This window comes from Balaenoptera physalus (genome assembly GCF_965194825.1).
Source record: "Balaenoptera physalus genome assembly, chromosome: 1".
In the NCBI taxonomy this organism is placed as follows: domain Eukaryota; kingdom Metazoa; phylum Chordata; class Mammalia; order Artiodactyla; family Balaenopteridae; genus Balaenoptera; species Balaenoptera physalus.
In genome coordinates this window covers 110223467-110242453 of record NC_138882.1, presented here as the reverse complement: position 1 = coordinate 110242453, position 18987 = coordinate 110223467, and the positions used below count along the sequence as shown (strand labels likewise).

General features: G+C 37.2%; 1 protein-coding gene and 1 pseudogene across 6 annotated transcripts in view; both read right to left on the bottom strand.

The window, feature by feature from the left end:
- LOC309636499 (cytochrome c pseudogene) overlaps positions 1–12806 on the bottom strand; it is a 104005-nt pseudogene extending 91199 nt beyond the window's left edge. Inside the window, exon 1 of the transcript XR_014268695.1 lies at positions 12770–12806. The product of XR_014268695.1 is annotated as a cytochrome c pseudogene (transcript). The remainder of the gene's footprint in view (positions 1–12769) is intronic.
- Positions 1–18987, bottom strand: part of DPYD (dihydropyrimidine dehydrogenase) — an 807615-nt gene that overhangs the window by 755890 nt on the left and 32738 nt on the right. For all 5 annotated transcript variants that reach the window (XM_082476697.1, XM_082476698.1, XM_082476699.1 and 2 more), the window contains exon 2: positions 12770–12880. In XM_082476697.1, coding sequence (XP_082332823.1) covers positions 12770–12880 — 111 coding nt within the window. The remainder of the gene's footprint in view (positions 1–12769; positions 12881–18987) is intronic.

Sequence of the window (18987 nt, the reverse complement as noted above, 5' to 3'; positions counted from 1 at the left end):
GCAGGAAGAGATTAAGGAATTTACTCAAGGGCACACAGGTAGTAAATGGCAGAACCAATAATTGAACCCAATTAGTGTATCTCCGTAACTCACTCTTAAACCAACCTTTCTGCTGATAAGTCATCCCTTCAGGTTCCACTGTCTTCTTTCATAAAAAGCCAACCTCAAAGATAAGGCAGCTAGCTTTAAAGGGAAAGATTTCTTTCTTTTGCTAATAAAGCTAACTGAAACACACCTTACTCAGAGGAAAGTTTTTTCCAGTTCAATTTAAACCCTGACTAGATAACTACACTCCATTCTAATTAACAGTAAAGTTGGTTAAAAAAAACAACAACAACAACAAGAACTGCCACTTAACTACTATAAAATTTCACTCCCACTTAACTATTATAAAATTTCAAACTAAAGAAGAACAAAATAAAAGTAACAGGGCTGACGGCTGACAATTACAAACGAGTTTAATTTGTGTGTCACATGGATGTGGAGAAAGTTGTGATCATTCTGAAATCAATAATTAAAGCAAAGCTTTCTTGTAACAGCCTCAGGAAATCAAGAGTTAACACTTTTCTTCTTTTTAGTCAATTAACATTTTATTACATATTTTGCCTGGAGAATAAATCTCTGACAATACTATTCTAATTCTATGTGTGGAATAAAGTGCCAAGAAAACACATACTTTCAAAGACAGAACCTAATATATGGCAAAATTTCAAATTCTAGCAGGTAGCAGAGTGTGCTTTCTTAATGAGATGGCATGCACTTCTCTCAGTGAAAGAATCAGAATACAGAACTTTTCAATAAATGTAATTATTAATATCCTTACTGTTATTGTTACTTGTACTACTCCCCTCTGATCTCTTCTGTCTTATCACTTGGTACTTCCCCCATATTCTACACAGCCATGCAGCACTAAAACTGTTAAAGTATCAATATCGTTAGTTCAATATCCTCCCTCATCTTAAGTGTCTGCAACATACAGTCTGTACTCTGGTGGGATCCTTCTTCTTCTTCTTTCCTTCCTTCATCTACATTTTCAACTTAAATTCTGTTTTCTCAAGAGAGAAAACAGAATTTTCTGTTTTCTAACCCTAAATCCTGAGACTAGGTTACATACTTCAGCTATAAGTCCCATGGATGGCAATACTTACAACACTTGGTTGTGAATGAGTTTAATGCCTGTTCGAATGACTGTAAGCTCTCAGGGCAGGAAAAGCATCTGTCCCTTTCCCCACTTTTCACAGTGGTTGGCACATATTTGGCCTTCCATTAATATCTGGTAATTAATTAAACTGTACAACTCAGATTTCAAGCAAATATACTATGAGTATTTAGTAAAATAATTTATCTATAGTAGTGTTGAGGCAGGAGGTAGATGGGCCCCCCCCCCCAGGGTAAGCAATTGGAGTTTGTCCCCTGTGGATACTCCAAGATGAGAATAGCAGGACAATCGAGAGAGGAGGCTGGGCCCTGCCCAGATAGAAGATAAGAGACCATATATTTCTCATTCTTGAAGTCAAGGAGACCTTCCCGACCAGAAAGCTCCTTGGAGGTCAAAAGGGGAGTTATGTCAAGCTACCCATAGGTCTCTTCGGTGGAATCCATCTTGGCTGAGAGATGCGTGCACACACGGGAGGATCCTGAGATATACCAAATATGGACTCTGAGCCAGGCAAATGAAAATGATTGGCCAAGGGAAACCTGGAAGAAATGCCCCATAAAAGCAATTTAAACTACCACGAGGGCGCAACCCTCTCTCTGAGTCCGCCCATGTGTCTATCCACACGTACTGTACTCTTTTTTTTCTCCTAATAAACACTTCACTTGTGTCACTACTTTCCGTCTTTGTGGGAATTCTTTTCTGCAAAGCCGAAGGGCCAGGGCCTTGTCACTGACCACTGGTCTAGTGGCTAGAATTCGGTGCTCTCACTGCCATGACCCAACCTTAATCTCTGGCCAGGAACAGAAACCCTGCTTCAAGCCGCTGCAGGCCGAGGCCAACCAAGATCAGTGTTGTATAAATATGGAAAAACGTGATGCAATATATTAATTATCTAAGAGAGGTCAATGCTACAAAAAGTACCTTATTTCTAGCCATTGGATCAATGCCCAAAAATGTTCAGAAGATGCTCTTTGGAGTTCATAATTGATATACAGACAATGGAAACCAATCAATGATTTCATACTCTAAGTACAGAGTCTACTTTGTATTCTTAAAGAAATTGAGATTGCCCAAAATTCTCCTTTAGAAATTTGTAACTAGACTTTAAGACTTCTACCAAAAATGCCCTTCACATAAGCAGTATGCTACTATATTAAAATAAATACTGGTTATGTGTCAAAATTCGTATGACTGAAGACCCCATCCCAATTTCAAAATTCCACCGTTTACATTATGTCTAAATGACCATGCAGCAAGAGTTCAGGCTCAGAATCCCTGTTCTTCTTAAAGTTGTATATTCTGACAACAGGATTTTTAGGCAGTCACATTTCACAGTACATTTTAACTCTGTAAAATTTTCCCTCTGCTGAACTTTTAAACTTGCATTTTCTTTAAAGGATTAGTTTTTTCTAGTTAATGTCTATCCTAACACACACATAAAGTTAATTACTAAATTTATACAGTAATAACTTCTAACCTTTGTTAGAAGAATGGAAGAGATTGTCCAATAAAGATCACTTAAAATATACCTATTTAAAAACAAACTTATTTTTCTAATCCATTACAATGTTCTCAACAAATGCAGCAGGATAACTGTTCTTAAAATATAAATGATAAAACCATACCAGATTAATGATTCCAAAAAATCCAATAATATATGCAGTAGCATTACTGGGAAATTAATGTAAGGACCAGGGAAGCCCACCCAGTGAGCCAGCTAGGATTTCTGGGGCCACCTGTGCCATCCAAATCCATCTGAGTCCCTGCTGCAGGTTGGCAGTTGCTACCCAAGTTTAAACACTCATGGGGACATTGCTGGGTCCCAAGGCATGCTGGTACCTCCGGCACAGTGCAAGCCTTTGGTTGGCAGCAGTTTTCAGGGTCAGTACTATGGTGACATAAGTGAGGTGTCTATGTCACAAAATTTAAGGAGACACTCACTCTCAGAGTCCTGCAATTACTGTCTCAGCTTCCCAACACAGGGTTCTGAATGGCTTTGCCTGGCCTAGCCCTTCTTTCTTAGTCTCTCTGACCCAAAGTAGGAACTTACCCTACCCTAACTTCCCACCCCAAGAGACCTCATTTGATACTCTGCTGGATGAAGGATGGGAGATAATCACCGATTCTGTTAAATCCAAATTCAAAATCAGACTTTGTGGGATAGGGGATGTTTTACTGTAATTTTTGTCTCCTTCCTCCTAAAGTTTACACATGTCAGGCAGCTAGGCCACTGGTTTTCATTTCTTAAAGAGAAGAATGTAAGTGCAGAAAGCAGCGACACAAAGATTTTCTGTGAGACTTCGGATTTCAGAAGTCAAGTTTTCAAGGAAACTGGAAGAACTTGGGTGATTGACAGTGTGGATTTAGGAGGATATGTGTGATGAGTTAAAAGCAAATTTTATCCTCCACTCTTACCTTCCCATCTAAACTATATAAATATTTTAAGAATGGAAAAACAAAATGAGGATCAAAAGGAAAGGGCAGGGTCCAGGAATAATGGTCGATCCAGAGAAAGAAGCTCAGTTCCTCAGGCTGGAGACAGGGGGAATGACAAACCCTAGCCAGGTGCGTGGAAATCATGAGCTTGGAGAACCTGTCACCCACTACTAACTAGATGAAGCCCTGGGAAAAGGTGACTAAACCGTGAAGTCCCCCAAGCCCCTGTGTCGAGAAGAACGTTAGAATGACTGTCATGTGTTCGAGAGTGACTTCAAAGTAGAAGAGAGGTGAGGGACAGGACGGGACCCGGTGAATGGGAATGAAGGATGACTCCATATTCCCCGTGATGGTTATTAGAAGAAAGATGTCATGAAGAATCAGCAGGGCTCAGCTCACCTATCACACTTGCCACCAAATCCCCAGAAACTCAGATATTAGCTCAGAGAAATAAGGGGGAGTGGGGGGACAAACAGGGAAAAGAGAATTCTGAAAGTGACAGTGACTAAACTTCTACTCTTAGAGAAGTTCAAAATAAAAATTAAGTTCAGTTATAGGAAAATAAAGGAGGTTTTATTTCCTGCATGCCTGAGTTTCTAGTCTGATATTTGTATTATGTATACAAACCATGTATTTTTCAACTATTGAAGAAGGCATTAAGCTGTAAAGAATCTTGGTTTTGGTTATTTTTTTAATTCCAGAAACTCCTTCAGGCATTGAGTCTATTTTTGGAAGAAAGCTATTGTCAGCAATCAGGAAAGAAAGCTCAAGCTTGAGAAGTTGTTTTAAACTGTGGTGTAAGAAAAGGCCAGGGCAGAATAGGATTGCTTTCTTACTGTGAATCTGGTCAAAAGCTCATTTAATTTTGGAGCTTCAAAATAAAAATTCATATTGTGAATTTGATATGTACCAATATTGGGACCTGCATTCTATGTCAAGTTTAACAGAGCCAAGTAGCTGGGCAACCCTCTGAATAAGACTGGTTGACTAATAACTTTATTAACTACGTGGATTTCATCTCTTAATAGTCATGTAAAATTGAGAGGGAAAAATGGACTCAGCAGATAAGGCAAGCTAGAAGGATAATTTCCGAAGTAGAAAAAATAGCCACATTCGGTATTCCGGTATTAGAGGAAAAGCACACTGATCTCTCCTTCTTTGTAGGAACTCTCGCACTACGCTCCTCTGGTTCTCATCTCACCCATCATAGCACTTCTTGGCTGAATTCTCATCTCTGCCTGCCCTTGCCTGGTGCTCAGTGCCAAGCTAAGCCACAATGGAGCCTGAGGCAAAAGGAAAGAAGTGTGCTTCCATATACACATTTTATATTTTTTTGTATTATTTATATATTTTGTATGATTTATATTTTTGAATTATTTACCTTGATTATTGAGTCTTTTGGTGCCTCCTTTACACTTTTCACCTGAGGCCAGTGTCTAACTCCTCTCTCCCTAATCCCTGCCCAAAGTCTAACCTCCATACTCTTCCCACTCCACACACCCTTCCTGGGTAACTCTGCCCACAGGCTTTTAATTACCCACATATATTCTGATTATTCAAAACTCTTCATCTGCATTCCTGACCCCGTTACTGAGCTTCAACCTTTAAACTAAACAGGATGACCCACAGGTACAAGAAACTCAAAAGATCCCAAATTGAATTCACGAGTTCTCTCAATTTATCCTATGAACAATTAAGCATACACATAAAGTCAACTCCCAAGTCATATTTATTTTACCTCTTGTTATGGACTAAATGTTTGTGTCCCGTCAAAGTTCACATGCTGAAATTCTAACTCTCATTGTGATGGTATTAGGAGGTAAGGCCTTTGCTAGGCTTTTAGGTTATGAGGGTGGAGCCCTCATGAATGGGATTAGTGCTTATAAAAGAGGCTCCAGAGAGCTCTCTCATCCCTTCTGCCATGTGAGGGCACAGCAAAAAGCCATCTATGAATGAGGAAGCAGGCCCTCACCAGATACTAAATCTTCCAGTGCCTCAATCTTGGACTTCCCAGCCTCCAAAAGTATAAGAAGTAAATGTTTGTTGTTTAAGCCACCCAGTCTGTGATATTTTTGTTATAGCAGCCCAAACAGACTAAGACACCTCCTAAATATATTCAAGCTTATCCTCTCTCCTACATGCCCCCTGCCCCTGGTCTCCATGATTTGTCTTCCAGCCTTGCACATCAGTCCCAGAGACCTGGCCTCCCATCTTTCTCCTTGAACCCATCTTCCATACTGAAAGTTAGACTGATTCATCTCAAGGCAAATCTGACCAACTCATACTGATAATTAAAATTCCTTCAGCGTTCGTCCTTTGAAAGAGGACTATACGTTGGTATTTCTTTCTTCTTCTAAAGAATGTGAGACCTTCGTGGCAGGGCCTACATCATGTTCATTTTTATTCCGGAGTGCTAAGCGGCACAATGCCTGGCCCATTGTAAACAGGCAATAAATGTAGAAACAAAGTAGTGACTAAGATTGTGAAGCTCACCCAGGGGAAAAAAAAATGATTACCAAAACCTATATATTACTTTAGTCACCTCCTAGAAGAAAAAAGGTCAGTGATTTATTTTTATTTACTTATTTTAAATAGTCTACTTAAAGAGCTCTGGTACCAGACTGCACGGATTCAGCCTCTAGTTCTACCGTTTAGTTGTGGACTCTTAGACAGGTTTCTTAAGCTTCCCTCATCTGTGAATGGAGATAAAATATAATACCTACCTCACAGGGTGGTTCTGAGGCTAAAAAGAGTTACTTCATAGAAAGCACTTTGAAATATAACTGCAGTCAGCAAATTCTTAATATACACTATGGTTTATTTTTATTTGTATTATTTTACTTTGAGCACCTACTACGTGCCATGTGTTTAAAACAAATTAGCTAAAATTCTCAAAACATGTCAAATAATTGGCTGTCTTTAATTGCCTTTCCTTTTTATTTTCACCCAGGATAAGTTTTCTGACTTGTAACATTTTCTGCTCTTTAAAAATTGCTAACGGAAAATGAGCACAAAATATTTATGTAATTAAGACAGTTCAACATTTTCAAAAATGGCAAAAATAAACAGCAGTTATGGAACACCTGCTTAAAAGATACTGGAAATAACTTCTTCGTGCTTCATTAACCAGTAAAAACACATTTGCCAGTTTAAATTCCCTACTGAATTCAGGATTTCTAATTATTACTAGAATGGTATTAACTTGGCAAGGAAAGAAATTCCTGGGTACAAAATTTCAGAATTGCCGTTCTTAGGGTACTTCTACAGGCCAAAACAGATGCCTATTTTCTAAAAAGCCTATAAACAAATATTTGTTTATTAAAAGTAAATGTGATGTAATTTAATAGACAATTTTAGACTACTTATTTTGCATATTTTATTCACCTTTGAGTGGCATTCAATACAGTGCCTGACGTACGGTTGCTTCAAGGACCAAAGTGGAAAGAGAGAGAGACAGAGAGGACTCTACCCTAATAAACCCAAACCACAGCCCCATGCAGATATGCTAAGAATGATAAGGCAGTAAGTATCTGAGTCAAACCAAAACAGAGAATTGTAAAGCCAAAGCAAAATCATTAGAAAATAAAACAAAATAAACACAAATAAGTAACGCCTTTCTATTTGGTAGTTGGGGAGTTGGATCAAAATGAGCTCTTTGGCTGCCTTCAGAAATGATGTAAGATTACTGGTCACAAATGTGACCACCACTACAGTCTACATTTTCCTTAACTTTAACGTATCTATTTTCTAATCATCTTATTCGTGTTTTTTAAGGAGGCCAGGTAATACACCGGAAAGGACACACTAGATTCAGATAACCAGAATTCTAGATACGGCTCCAACACTAAGTAATTTCAATGAGTTTAAGTAAATAATTTAACATTTTCAGCATAGTCAGTAAAATGAGGAAACAGATCAGTACAATGAGGAAACAAATCTGGGTTGTCCGTTCACATCATGGTAAAAATCAAATGGAATATGCAAAGGTACTCTGGAAACTGTATAGCACTATACAAGAAAATATGTGATCCTTATGTCTAGTATGTAAGGACTATGTAAAAGAGGGGTCATATTCATTCAACAGATCTTTAGTAAGCACCAAGGGTTCATGAAGCTGGGGACATAGCTTAAGAAACAAAACATGTGACGAACAAAACAGAAATCCCTGCCCTCCTGGATTTTATATACTAGTGGAAAAAAAATGACAATAAACAAATCAGTGAGTAAAAAAAAAAAGAGTATATCAGTGATGAGTGCTATAAAAAAAATTAAGCAAAGAAGTCTAAAGAGAGCTTGGTAGGGTGGCAGGTTAGAGTTTTAAATAGGGTGGCTGGAGAAGACCTTGCTGAGGTGACAACTGCACAAAGGAAATTATGCAAACTCCAAGTAAGCTGGAAAACCACTGAAAGATTCTGAGCACAGGAATATTAAAAGGATTTCTCAGATGAATTATTATGAAGAGACTCTACCAGGAAAGGGCATAAGCATGGAAACCATTACAAAGCAACTGAAATAATCCAGATGAAAGATAATGGTGATGGCTTAGAAAGGTTGGTAGTGGTAGAAGTGGTGAGAAATAATCAGATTATAGATATATCTGAAGCCAAAAGGATCTTCTACTTAGGTATGGAAGGTGAGAGAAATAACAAAATCGAGGACTCAATATTTTGCTCTCAGAGAAAGGGTGGATGGACATGACTCCAGGAATAATACATTTTGGAGGTAAGATCGTAATTTGGATTTTCAGTATGTGTACACTGAAATGGTGATTAGACATTCAAGTGGAGGTATTCATTAGGCACTTGGTTATAGAGGACTAGAATTTAAGAAAGTGGTCCAGGCAAGAGATATAAATGCAGGAGCCATCTGTCTATATATGGTATTTAAAATGAGGAGACAAAATGTGATCACCAACTTAGTGAGTGTCTAAAGAGAGAAAGAAAGATCTGAGCCCTGGGCACTCTGATATTTAAGGGTGAGAAGATGAGGAATAACCAACAAATACGCTGAGTGAGAAGGAGATACCAATAAGGAAAGAAGAACACCAGGGAGTCTGATATCCTGGAAGTCAAGTGAAAAAAATATTTCAGGAAGAAGAGAGTGACTGCCTATGTCAAGTACTGCTGATACAGGCCAAGATTTGGCTCTTAATTTAGCAATTTAAAGTTCGTTTTCCCTAAAAGCAAAATTTGAAACAGGGATTTGGGTTCACGTGATTATGGAGTGAGTGCTCTTCAGGAAACACCAATACAGGAGGGGTGAAGCAGGGTAGGGGTAAAAAAAAAATGCTGAGCAAGCATTTGTCAGTGATAGTGTCTAGTCTTAGTCAAAGCTACAGGGCAAGGATCTGGAACACAACTGCCCATAGGAGCTGTCCTTACCTTGAGGCAAGCGGGCTGGCTTCTTCTAAGATACTGTCTTTCTTTTTAGTTCTCAGGAGGTTAATTATGATACGTCTTCCTGTGGATTCTTTTGTGTTTCACAGAGGCTTTTGAATCTGTAGATTTATGTCTCTTGTTAAATTTGGGAAGTTTTTAGCTATTATTTCCTTTTGGGGTATTTTTCAGCCTCACCCCGGGTCTTCTCTTCTTGATAGGGGTAGAAGTTCAGTGGTCTCACCACTGACACCAGAGAGGGTGACTGGGGATGTGGGCTGCCTTGGTTACCGGCTAGCTAGTGGGTATGAAAGTCCTGACTCCCTACTCTTTCACCCAGCAGAAGGATTGGAGCATCTCATCCTCTCATCACAAGATGGAAGTCTAGGCTCCCACTCGGTCTTTATGAATGCATTGGGATAAGGTCACAATTTTTTTTTGTTGTGTTTGGCTAGATTAAAGCAGTTACTGTCGAAAAGTCTTCTGTTGCTAGACTGTTCCTTTCCTGGTATTTTGGCTAGAGAGAGCAGACTTTGTTGAGATCTGTGTATGTATGTATGTGTGTGTGTGTGTGTGCATGTGCGTGTGTGTGTGTATCAGTTAGCATTTCTGGTTTTCCAATTTCTTCAGCTCCAAGGCAGATAAAAGAAAACCCAGGGAACTCATCACTGTGTCATGTTTCAGGTCCATATCCCTAGCTGGTTGGCCTTCTCTTCACCTTTCAGAATCTTCTTATGTTTGTTTTACCTGTAAGGCTTTTTAGTTTAGATGAGTGATTATAAAACTCAAGTATGAAAACTTATCAATTAAAAAATAAATCATATCTTGTGGTGATACTTTTATTCAATTCTTCATGCACAAAGAGAATAATAATGAAAAGGAAAAAAAATGCATTCTTTAATGACACTGAGGATAACTTTCAACTCTAGCTCCATATTTCCCCTTGGGAATGTTATTTCACTGTTCTTTGTTAATCCAGTGTGTCACATAGAGTTTTCAAAATGGTTTACATCCAGAGCAATATATCTGCTGTTATAAATTGAGATTATTTTAACATATATTTAAAGCTTTTATTTTTCCTCTAACACTTGCTCATTATAGAAAATTTGAAATATACAAAAGTGTTAAGAAAACAAATATTAATTACTATTAACATTTCATTCTTTTTTTCTTTGTGAATATGTATATAAGTGTGGTTGTGTAAAAGTGCATACAATCATTCTTAAATACAGTGCTGTTTCGTGCCTTGTTCATATAATATAGATTGTAAGTATTTTTTCAGATTATTAATTATTTCAAAAGTAATTTTAATGGTTGCACAATTTACCACTGAATAGATCTGCCCCAATTCACTTAACCATAACCCAATGGTTGGAATTCAGTAGGTTTTTTCCCCCACTTTTTCTCTACAAATAAATAATTTTGGGATGATCTTCTTTCTATTTAATTATTTACCTACATTCCTAATTCTTTCCTTAGGATAGTTTACTAGGAGATGAATTACTGGGTGTAAGTGTTTGATAATTTAAAGGTATTATTATGGACTGAACTGTATGTATATCCCCTCAAATTAATTTATTGAAGTCCTAACCCCCAGTAACTCAGAATGTAACTGTATTTGGAGACATTTGGAGACAGCCTTTAAAAAGGTAATTAAAATGAGGTCATCAGAGTGGATCTTATCTGAGATATTGGTGTCATTGTAAGAGGAAATTTGGACAAGTACAGAGTGAAGACCATGTGAAGACACAGAGAAAAGACAGCCAGCTGCAATCCAGAGAGAGGCCTCAGAATAAATCGTCCCTGCTGACACCTTGATCTCAGATTCCTAGCCTACAGAGCACTGAGAAAATAAACTGTTCTTTAGGCCACCCAGTCTGTGGTACTTCGTTATGGCAGCCCTAGCAAACTAACACAGGTATTAACAAATATTGTCAAAGATATTGCCAAAGATACTGTCAAAATGCTTTTCTATGAATTTGTGCCAATATATATTTAATGGAGAAAAACACTTCTCACTGTATCTTTGCCAGTTACAAAAAATATGATAATATTGGACTGGCCAAAAATTTCATCGAGTTTTCTGTTAACACCTTATGGAAAAACCCGAATGAACTTTTTGGCCAACCCAATATGCACCACTCAGTTTACAGGCTAACATTACGGAATGAAAATGCTAATTTTTATAAAATAACAACAATAACAATAATAATAATAGAGAAAGCCTCTCTTTCTAAATAAACAGTTTAATAATCTATAAAGGGGACCTTAGAGATTTATCTAATTTAATCTAATTTATCTGGATCACATTTAAAATGAGAGAGTTGGACTTGATAATCTTTAAAGGCATTCTAAGTCTGAAAATTACGTGATTCTTTTTTCAGTATCCTTCAATTGTTCACATCATTATACAGGAACATGACTGATAGTTGATCTATTCCTTGATCTAATTTGGACCACATTAGTGTCCTTCCAGAGACCTCTACTAGAAATGTCATAGTAGAATGCAAAGCTCACAAAGCCGGAGCAAGGAAAACTGAATTTCAAATCCAGATCTGCTAGTAAGTGGCTGTGTTATCATCTCAAGTCATGTTGTTTCTCCGTATTTCTATTTCTCTTTTTTTACTCAAAAAACTTTGCTGGTTGGTCAGTGACAGAAAGATTAAAAATCAGATAAAAACAAATGCACATGAGCACATACCCTCAATTCCTATCCTCGAAGAGTTTATATGTAGGAAAGAAGTGCATAAAAATAAATTAAAATCATTGTATTAAACAGAATATATACACAAGGTACCGGAAGAGCTAATGTTAAATAAGCTAATACTATTAATTAGCTCACTAGTTACTTTGAGAAAATTAATTTTGGGAAATCAGGTAAAAAGGAAATTGCTTTCCCAAATTTAAAGATTTATACCCCCTAAGACAGCATTTTAAAATTGCCTTCGGGCTTCCCTGGTGGCGCAGTGGTTGGGAGTCTGCCTGCCAGTGCAGGGGACACGGGTTCGAACCCGGGTCTGGGAGGATCCCACATGCCGCGGAGCGGCTGGGCCCGTGAGCCACAATTACTGAGCCTGCGCGTCTGGAGCCTGTGCTCCGCAACAAGAGAGGCCTCGATAGTGAGAGGCCCGCGCACTGCAATGAAGAGTGGCCCCCCGCTTGCCACAACTGGAGAAAGCCCTCGCACAGAAACGAAGACCCAACACAGCCATAAAAATAAATAAATTAAAAAAAAAAAATTAAAATTGCCTTCAAGGTTGTACTTAATCCTCATTTATGGCCTAACAATCCCAGCCCAGTAATCATTTCATGGGCCCAATTAAATAACATTCTAGCAATCAGTAATCTCAGACTTTTGCACCTGTACCTCACCTGGAACTATGAGATGTTCATATTGAATACCTAATGTTCAAATGTTCCCCCAAAGCATATTTTACAACAGTTTGTATATATTAGTATACCCCTGTTCAACTGAATTATATTTATAACTTTGAAACTCTTCTGTATCATTGTGTCATTACAAAATGATTTTAAGAGGTTTTTATAGATTTTTAAGAAAATAAATTTTGGCACCAAACTAAATTTATATGATTTTAAACTATTTCAACAGATTTTTTAAGCATCAAAGTTAAAACACACTTTTGAGATTATTCAAATATAAAATATTTAAAATAAGAAAAAAATCACAGCTGTACTTTACACATATTTAATTATGTTTCTAACTACATATAAAATCTGGTCTTACAGTGTGTAGAATGAGATAATTTTCAGCATAAACTCATGTATCAGTGGTACTTACAAAGCAGTTCTTATCAGGATTTCTTTTCCAATGTTTCTTGGCTAATTTCTTGGCCAAAGTGGAATGGAGAGTTGCATGAGATTGTGTTCGAGGATTTAAAGCCAGGATACTCTGAAGATAGTATAAACAAAGTATAAGCATGTGTAAATATGTTGGCATTTTAAAAAACCAAATTTTATTTTAAGATTCCCCACACATACCCCAAAGACATATATTAAAAATGTTGTTTTTCCCTTCTACTATTGTAATTCCACAACAAACTTATCTAAAGTAATTATTTACTAGGTGATATCCCAGCTGACTTTATAAAAATATTTATTAATGATAATACAGAGTTCAAAAACATGTGAAATATAACAAATAACTCTTTAAGATAAATTTTATAATTAGTATTCTTACATGAGAATGAAAAGAGAGGCACTTCATTCCAGATTTGATTTAAAGTAGTAATAATACTCTCTACTTTAAGTTTTTAGAGTTTTACCAACTGCTTTCAAACGTATTATTTAACTTAACTTACAAACAGCTACTATTATCCCAAAATCTTGGATGATCAAATAAATTCAGGGTGGTTAAGTAACCTGTTCAAGATCAGTTCTTCTGAGTGTTGGGCTTACATGTGAATTCACCCAAAGATGAAATCAATATATTTTACTGTGACTTTGTGAGGTATAAAGTAGAAGAGAAAACCTTTCTAACCACACATGTAAAGCAGCACCTGAGTAACTGAATAAAGAATTAATTCCAAATCCCTGTCTTAAGCAATGCTTTAAAACATAACCACTAGGAGTCTTCCAGAACAATCACATGAGGACCTCTGCAGATCAACTCCCCAGCAGAACAATATAACTGATAAAAATTAGTAAAACTGAGAATCCTTTGAAATCTCCAGAAATTGTCGTATAGCCAAAGAGCAAATGAAGAAACATTTATTCAGGAAAAATCTAAAACTTGGTAAGAATGGCGAGGGTCTGTGGCATTTGAAGTGCAGTCTGCCCCCAGCCTCCATGTTCCCAGTTCAGCCTGACGGAAATTCTACCTCAGGTGAGTACAGCCAAGAACACAGAGCTCCCTCTGCCCCCAGCCTCTAGCTGAGGCTGTGGTGTCTCCCAGAGAGAGGCAGGACATGAACATTTCTCATCCCCTCTCCCTACTCTACCAGCTATGCAGCAACTAGATGCCAGAAAGTGCAGCTGAGAAGTCAGGAGCTCCTTTGCTTCACCCAGCCCCCACTCAGAGAGCAGAGGCTCTACTTCAGGAGCAAACATACCAGTAACAATGGGGTCCTGATCACCATCATCTCAGCTCACTCATGGTTTAGAGTTACCAAACCAAGAGAAGCAAACTGAGATCAGAGGTTACTGCCTATACCAGGGCCCTGCTCATAAAAGCAGGAGTGTCACTCTGTGAGAAGCAGGCCACTGTAACCACCCCTAGATCTGGAGCTGTGGCTCAGAGATTTTTCCCAGAGAAAGAGGCAGGCCATAAGAACAGACGGCTCTCCCCAGAAGAAGTGACTGTATTTGAATTAATACATAGGAAGTTCAAGCCTAAGGGTAGTCTCAAAAACAATAAAGATTTTGATGCCAAACAATTAAGACAAAACTGGTAGCTTCATGAGAGCAATAAAGCAAATCATAAGGCAGACAGTTTACCAGAAAGAAATAGCTAACAGCTCCTGTAGGGCCACAAGAAGCCACAAAGACTCACCTGAAAACTACACCTGCAAAGGGGCCCAAATTTAACTGAATCACACTGTGGAGCAATTTATATCCCAGGGCATTGTCAAAAACAGCAGAGCAATCAACTAGCAATCAACAGAGACTAAGAGCTGGCTGTGATACCAACAGAGGTGGACAGTTTAACAAAGAAATCCAAAGAGAAGACACAGAGAGTCCCACTAAAACCACTGTCATCCCAGAGTTACCGGGCACACACCCACGACTTCACCCTACATGAGTGCTATCGGAGGTTCACACCTTGAGGGAAATAGACTTCCCTAAAGTAGTCCACCAAATCACTAAACAAATATGCAAACAACAACAAGTCCCCATCCCTGGGGTGGGGGAGAGGGAAATTAGTATCCTGAATTGCTATATTACCTGAAATGTTCAGCTTTTAATAAAAAAAAAAAAAATTATAAGACATTCAAAGAAGCAGGATTATGTGATCCATGCAAGAAAAAAAGCAGATAACAGAAATTGCCTTTCAGAGGTTCCAGGTATAAGATTTAATAAAAACTTCAAAGCAGCCATTATAAGGAAGGTATAATAACAACATCTCATCAAACAGAGAATATTCATACAGAGATAGAAATTATTTTAAAAATTCTGGAGATAATAAACTACAATAACTGAAATGAAAAATTTGCTAGAGGGGCTCAATAGTATATTTTAACTTGCAGAAGAAAGAATTAGCAAATTTTAAGAGAACTCAAGAGAGATTATGCAATCCAACAAACAAAGAGAAAAAATAATTTTTTTTAAAATTAACAGAGCCTTAAAGATATGTGGTACACCACTAAGTACCCCAAAATATTGTAGAAGGATATCAGAAGGAGAGGAAAGAAAGGAGGAGAAAAAAATAAAAGGAGTAAAATGACTAAAATTTTGATTTAAAAAAAGACAGAGAAAACATTAAAATATATATCCAATAAGCTCAAGAAATTTGAAGTAGGACAAATGCAAAAAGATACACACATAGGCACATTGGTAAAAATGCTAAAAGTCAACACCAAAGAGAAAATCTTAAAAGCAGCAAGAGAAAAATACTCATATGTACAAGGGAACTCCAATAAGTTTAATGGTTGACTTCTCATCAGGAACAATAAATGTCTGAAAGTAGAAGGATAACATTTACAAGGTACTAAAAGAAAAAAATTGTCAACCAAGAATCCTATACTGAAGGCAGAAGAACAAAAAGGAAATAGATTTGAAGTATATTGTAAACCAACTAGACCTAATAGATATCTATAACCACACTCCACCCAACAACAGAATATACATTCTTCTCAAGTGTACACAAAACATTCTCTATGACAGACCAGATGCTAGGCCATAAAACAAGCCTTAATAAATTTTAAAGGATTAAAATCATACAAAGTAGTTCTCCAACCACAATGGAATCGAAACAGATATCAATAACAGAAAGAAATCAGGGAAATTCACAAACAGCTTACATGCACATAGTAAACATTGTGCTGAGAGGAGTCAGTTACAAAATAACACATATTGTATGATTCTGTTTATACACAATGTCCAAAATAGGCAAAGCTATAGAGACAGAAAGTAGACTGTGGGTGCCAGGGGCTGGGGTATTAGGGGCAAATGCAACATTACTGCTAAAGGGTATATGGTTTCTTTGGGGATGATGAAAATTGATTGTGGTGATAGCAGCACAGCTATGAATACTCTAAAAGCCTTTGAATTCTACACTTTATACAGGTAAATTGTACAGTATGTGAATTATATCTCAATAAGGCTCTTACCAAATAATAATAATAATAATAAACACATATTCTACATTCAGTGGATTTCACTGTATACTGCATTCATTCTAATAAACATCATTGGGATTTATTTTATTATCCCAGTATAAATGAAGATTACCTTTAGTAATTGCTATATATGATATACATGATATTTCTTCAATCTATCAATTTAGATGTCTGTGTTCTGGACAACAAACGAACAATAGAGCTATGAGTTTTAAACAGTGTATTCCTTATGATGAAATAATGCCAAAGCAACCTAGTAATAAGAGCCAACATTAGAAAACATAAGTGGGCTCCCCTGGCGGTGCAGTGGTTAAGAATCCACCTGCCAATGCAGGGGACACGGGTTCGAGCCCTGGTCCGGGAAGATCCCACATGCCGTGGAGCAACTAAGCCTGTGCGCCACAACTACTGAGTCTGCGCTCTAGAGCCCACGAGCCACCACTATTGACCCCGCGTGCCACAACTACTGAAGCCCGTGCGCCTAGAACCCATGCTCCGCAACAAGAGAAGCCACCACAATGAGAAGCCCGCTCACCGCAACTAGAGAAAGCCCACTAGCAGCAACGAAGACCCAATACAGCCAAAAATAAATAAATTTATTTAAAAAAAAGAAAGAAAACATAAGTAATCTCATTTTTATACAAAAAAAGTTGAAAACACTTTCTTATTATCAAATAGATGCAGTTTTCTTTTAGTTATTCAACCTGAACCATTACTAATCTCACACATTAATTCAAACTGATAAATAAAAAGATGACATTTTTAAAAGGTAGTTATTGTGGCCAAAATTTAAAAGAAAAAAAAAAAACTGGGTAATATGCAAGAAAGGTGGCTGTATTTCATTTAGTTTTTACTTCCACAATCCATATTGTGATAAATGATTATGTTTATCTATGTCGGCATAGTAATGTAACTTTGAGAATAAATATTCTGAATGCAACTTATTGGCTGCTTATCACAGTAACTTTTCTTTTACACAGCATAAGTAGAAAGTATAACACAACATGAAATATTGGGTTAACCTTTTGCAAAAAGGCAGTGAGTTGAATTCAATGGATCTTGGCTAAAAATAAATTGGATTGTGGAGAATGGTTACCAAGGATTTGACTTAATAATATCCCAAATGAAAAGTGATATAAAATAAAAATACAAGACATGAGTGGTTGAGAGCTGTTAAAAACAATTTTCCAAAGCAAGACTTTTTAAAACTAAAAGTCAATATCATCAATAACTAAGCAGCTGGCAGAATAATACAGGAGAGTTCTAAATTGTGTTCTTCCTAAGAAATGACCAAAGCCAGGTCCTAAAAGGGTCACAGGGTCCCCTCTCTGGATAAATTGAGCACTATAGGAGGCCCATTAACCCCTTCAGATATAAGGCATATTGCTTATAAAGGGAGATTTTCTCCCATGCAAAGAATTTGGCCTTTGGCTTTCCCATTTTCAGTAACACAATCAAAATGTACTGGTGATTCTAAAGACAAAAAACAGAATTTGAGAAAATTTCATTGTACTAATTTCATTTAGGTTAAGAAATGATAGAATATGATCCAGAGACAGATTTACACATGAGATCAAATCAGAGGCATGTGTTGTCACTGTGCTGTCTGTCAGTGCTATTCTGGGAAGCAGCTGGAACGCCACAACACACAAACTAGAATTGTGCATCTGAGGAGCATCCTTCTGTACCGCCACAGAGGACACAAAGAGGAGCCCGTATTGCCTACAATCACAGGCCCTCACTTCACAAATAAAAGCATTAAGTCTTAGCCCAAAAATACTGGAACTGAGTACTGAGAGCTTGAATTCCAACTGCAGAAAACCACTTGGCCAACATATTCTCTTTCTAAAAACACAGCTTTGTTTTATATCACAATATCGATTATTAAAACATAATGCACCATTAAGCTCCCTTCATCCTTTGCATTTTAAATTATAAGCAAATGTTTCCTCTTCAGTACTGGTCATTGCTTACTGACCCATTAACATAATACACATACACTGACATTTTTTATTTACAGGCTGAACTTAATGAATTAGATTTTGTCTTATTTAAATTATGCTTAAATTTTGTCTCTGATAACTTATCCTGAGTTCTCTATAACGGTCTCCTACTTTCCATTGCATCAGGTAAAAAATAAGTAAAATTTAAAACATGGTTTTCTCATTTTTTCATAATTCGGTATAACTATCTTGATTTCAACAAAACATTGTATTGTGCTGCCACTCTTTTCCTCTAGAAATATTCTCAGCTAACAGAAAAACAGAAACAACTATTGCTTAATGCTTTTGCTAAGTATCTCTTGCTTCATCCAGGTAACAATCTAACAAATGTTCATCAATGGAGAACTGAACTTTTCAGTACTCATTTGCTTAACAGTCTCTTGCTTACAGGCCCCAATCTCAGCCAATTACCCTACCCTTTCCTATGTCTATCACTAGTCACAGTATAAGGCAAGTTTAAGTAAGTAACTTAGGAATTTACAAAGGTGTCTTTGGTTCTTGGATAAGCTCAGAACTCCAGCTGGGTTGGGAGCTGAAGAGGAGATAATGCAGCCTCCATTTTGCACCTTGCACCCACACTTGAGATATAAATAACCTTGAAGTCTGAAAACCTTGGAAAACCATGGTAATCAGTCCCGGTCAAGAAATCTAATTATTCTTAATGCACTTTCATTCTTTGTCCAGGCTCAGATTTCTTTTCCTTTAGGTTGGACTACCTT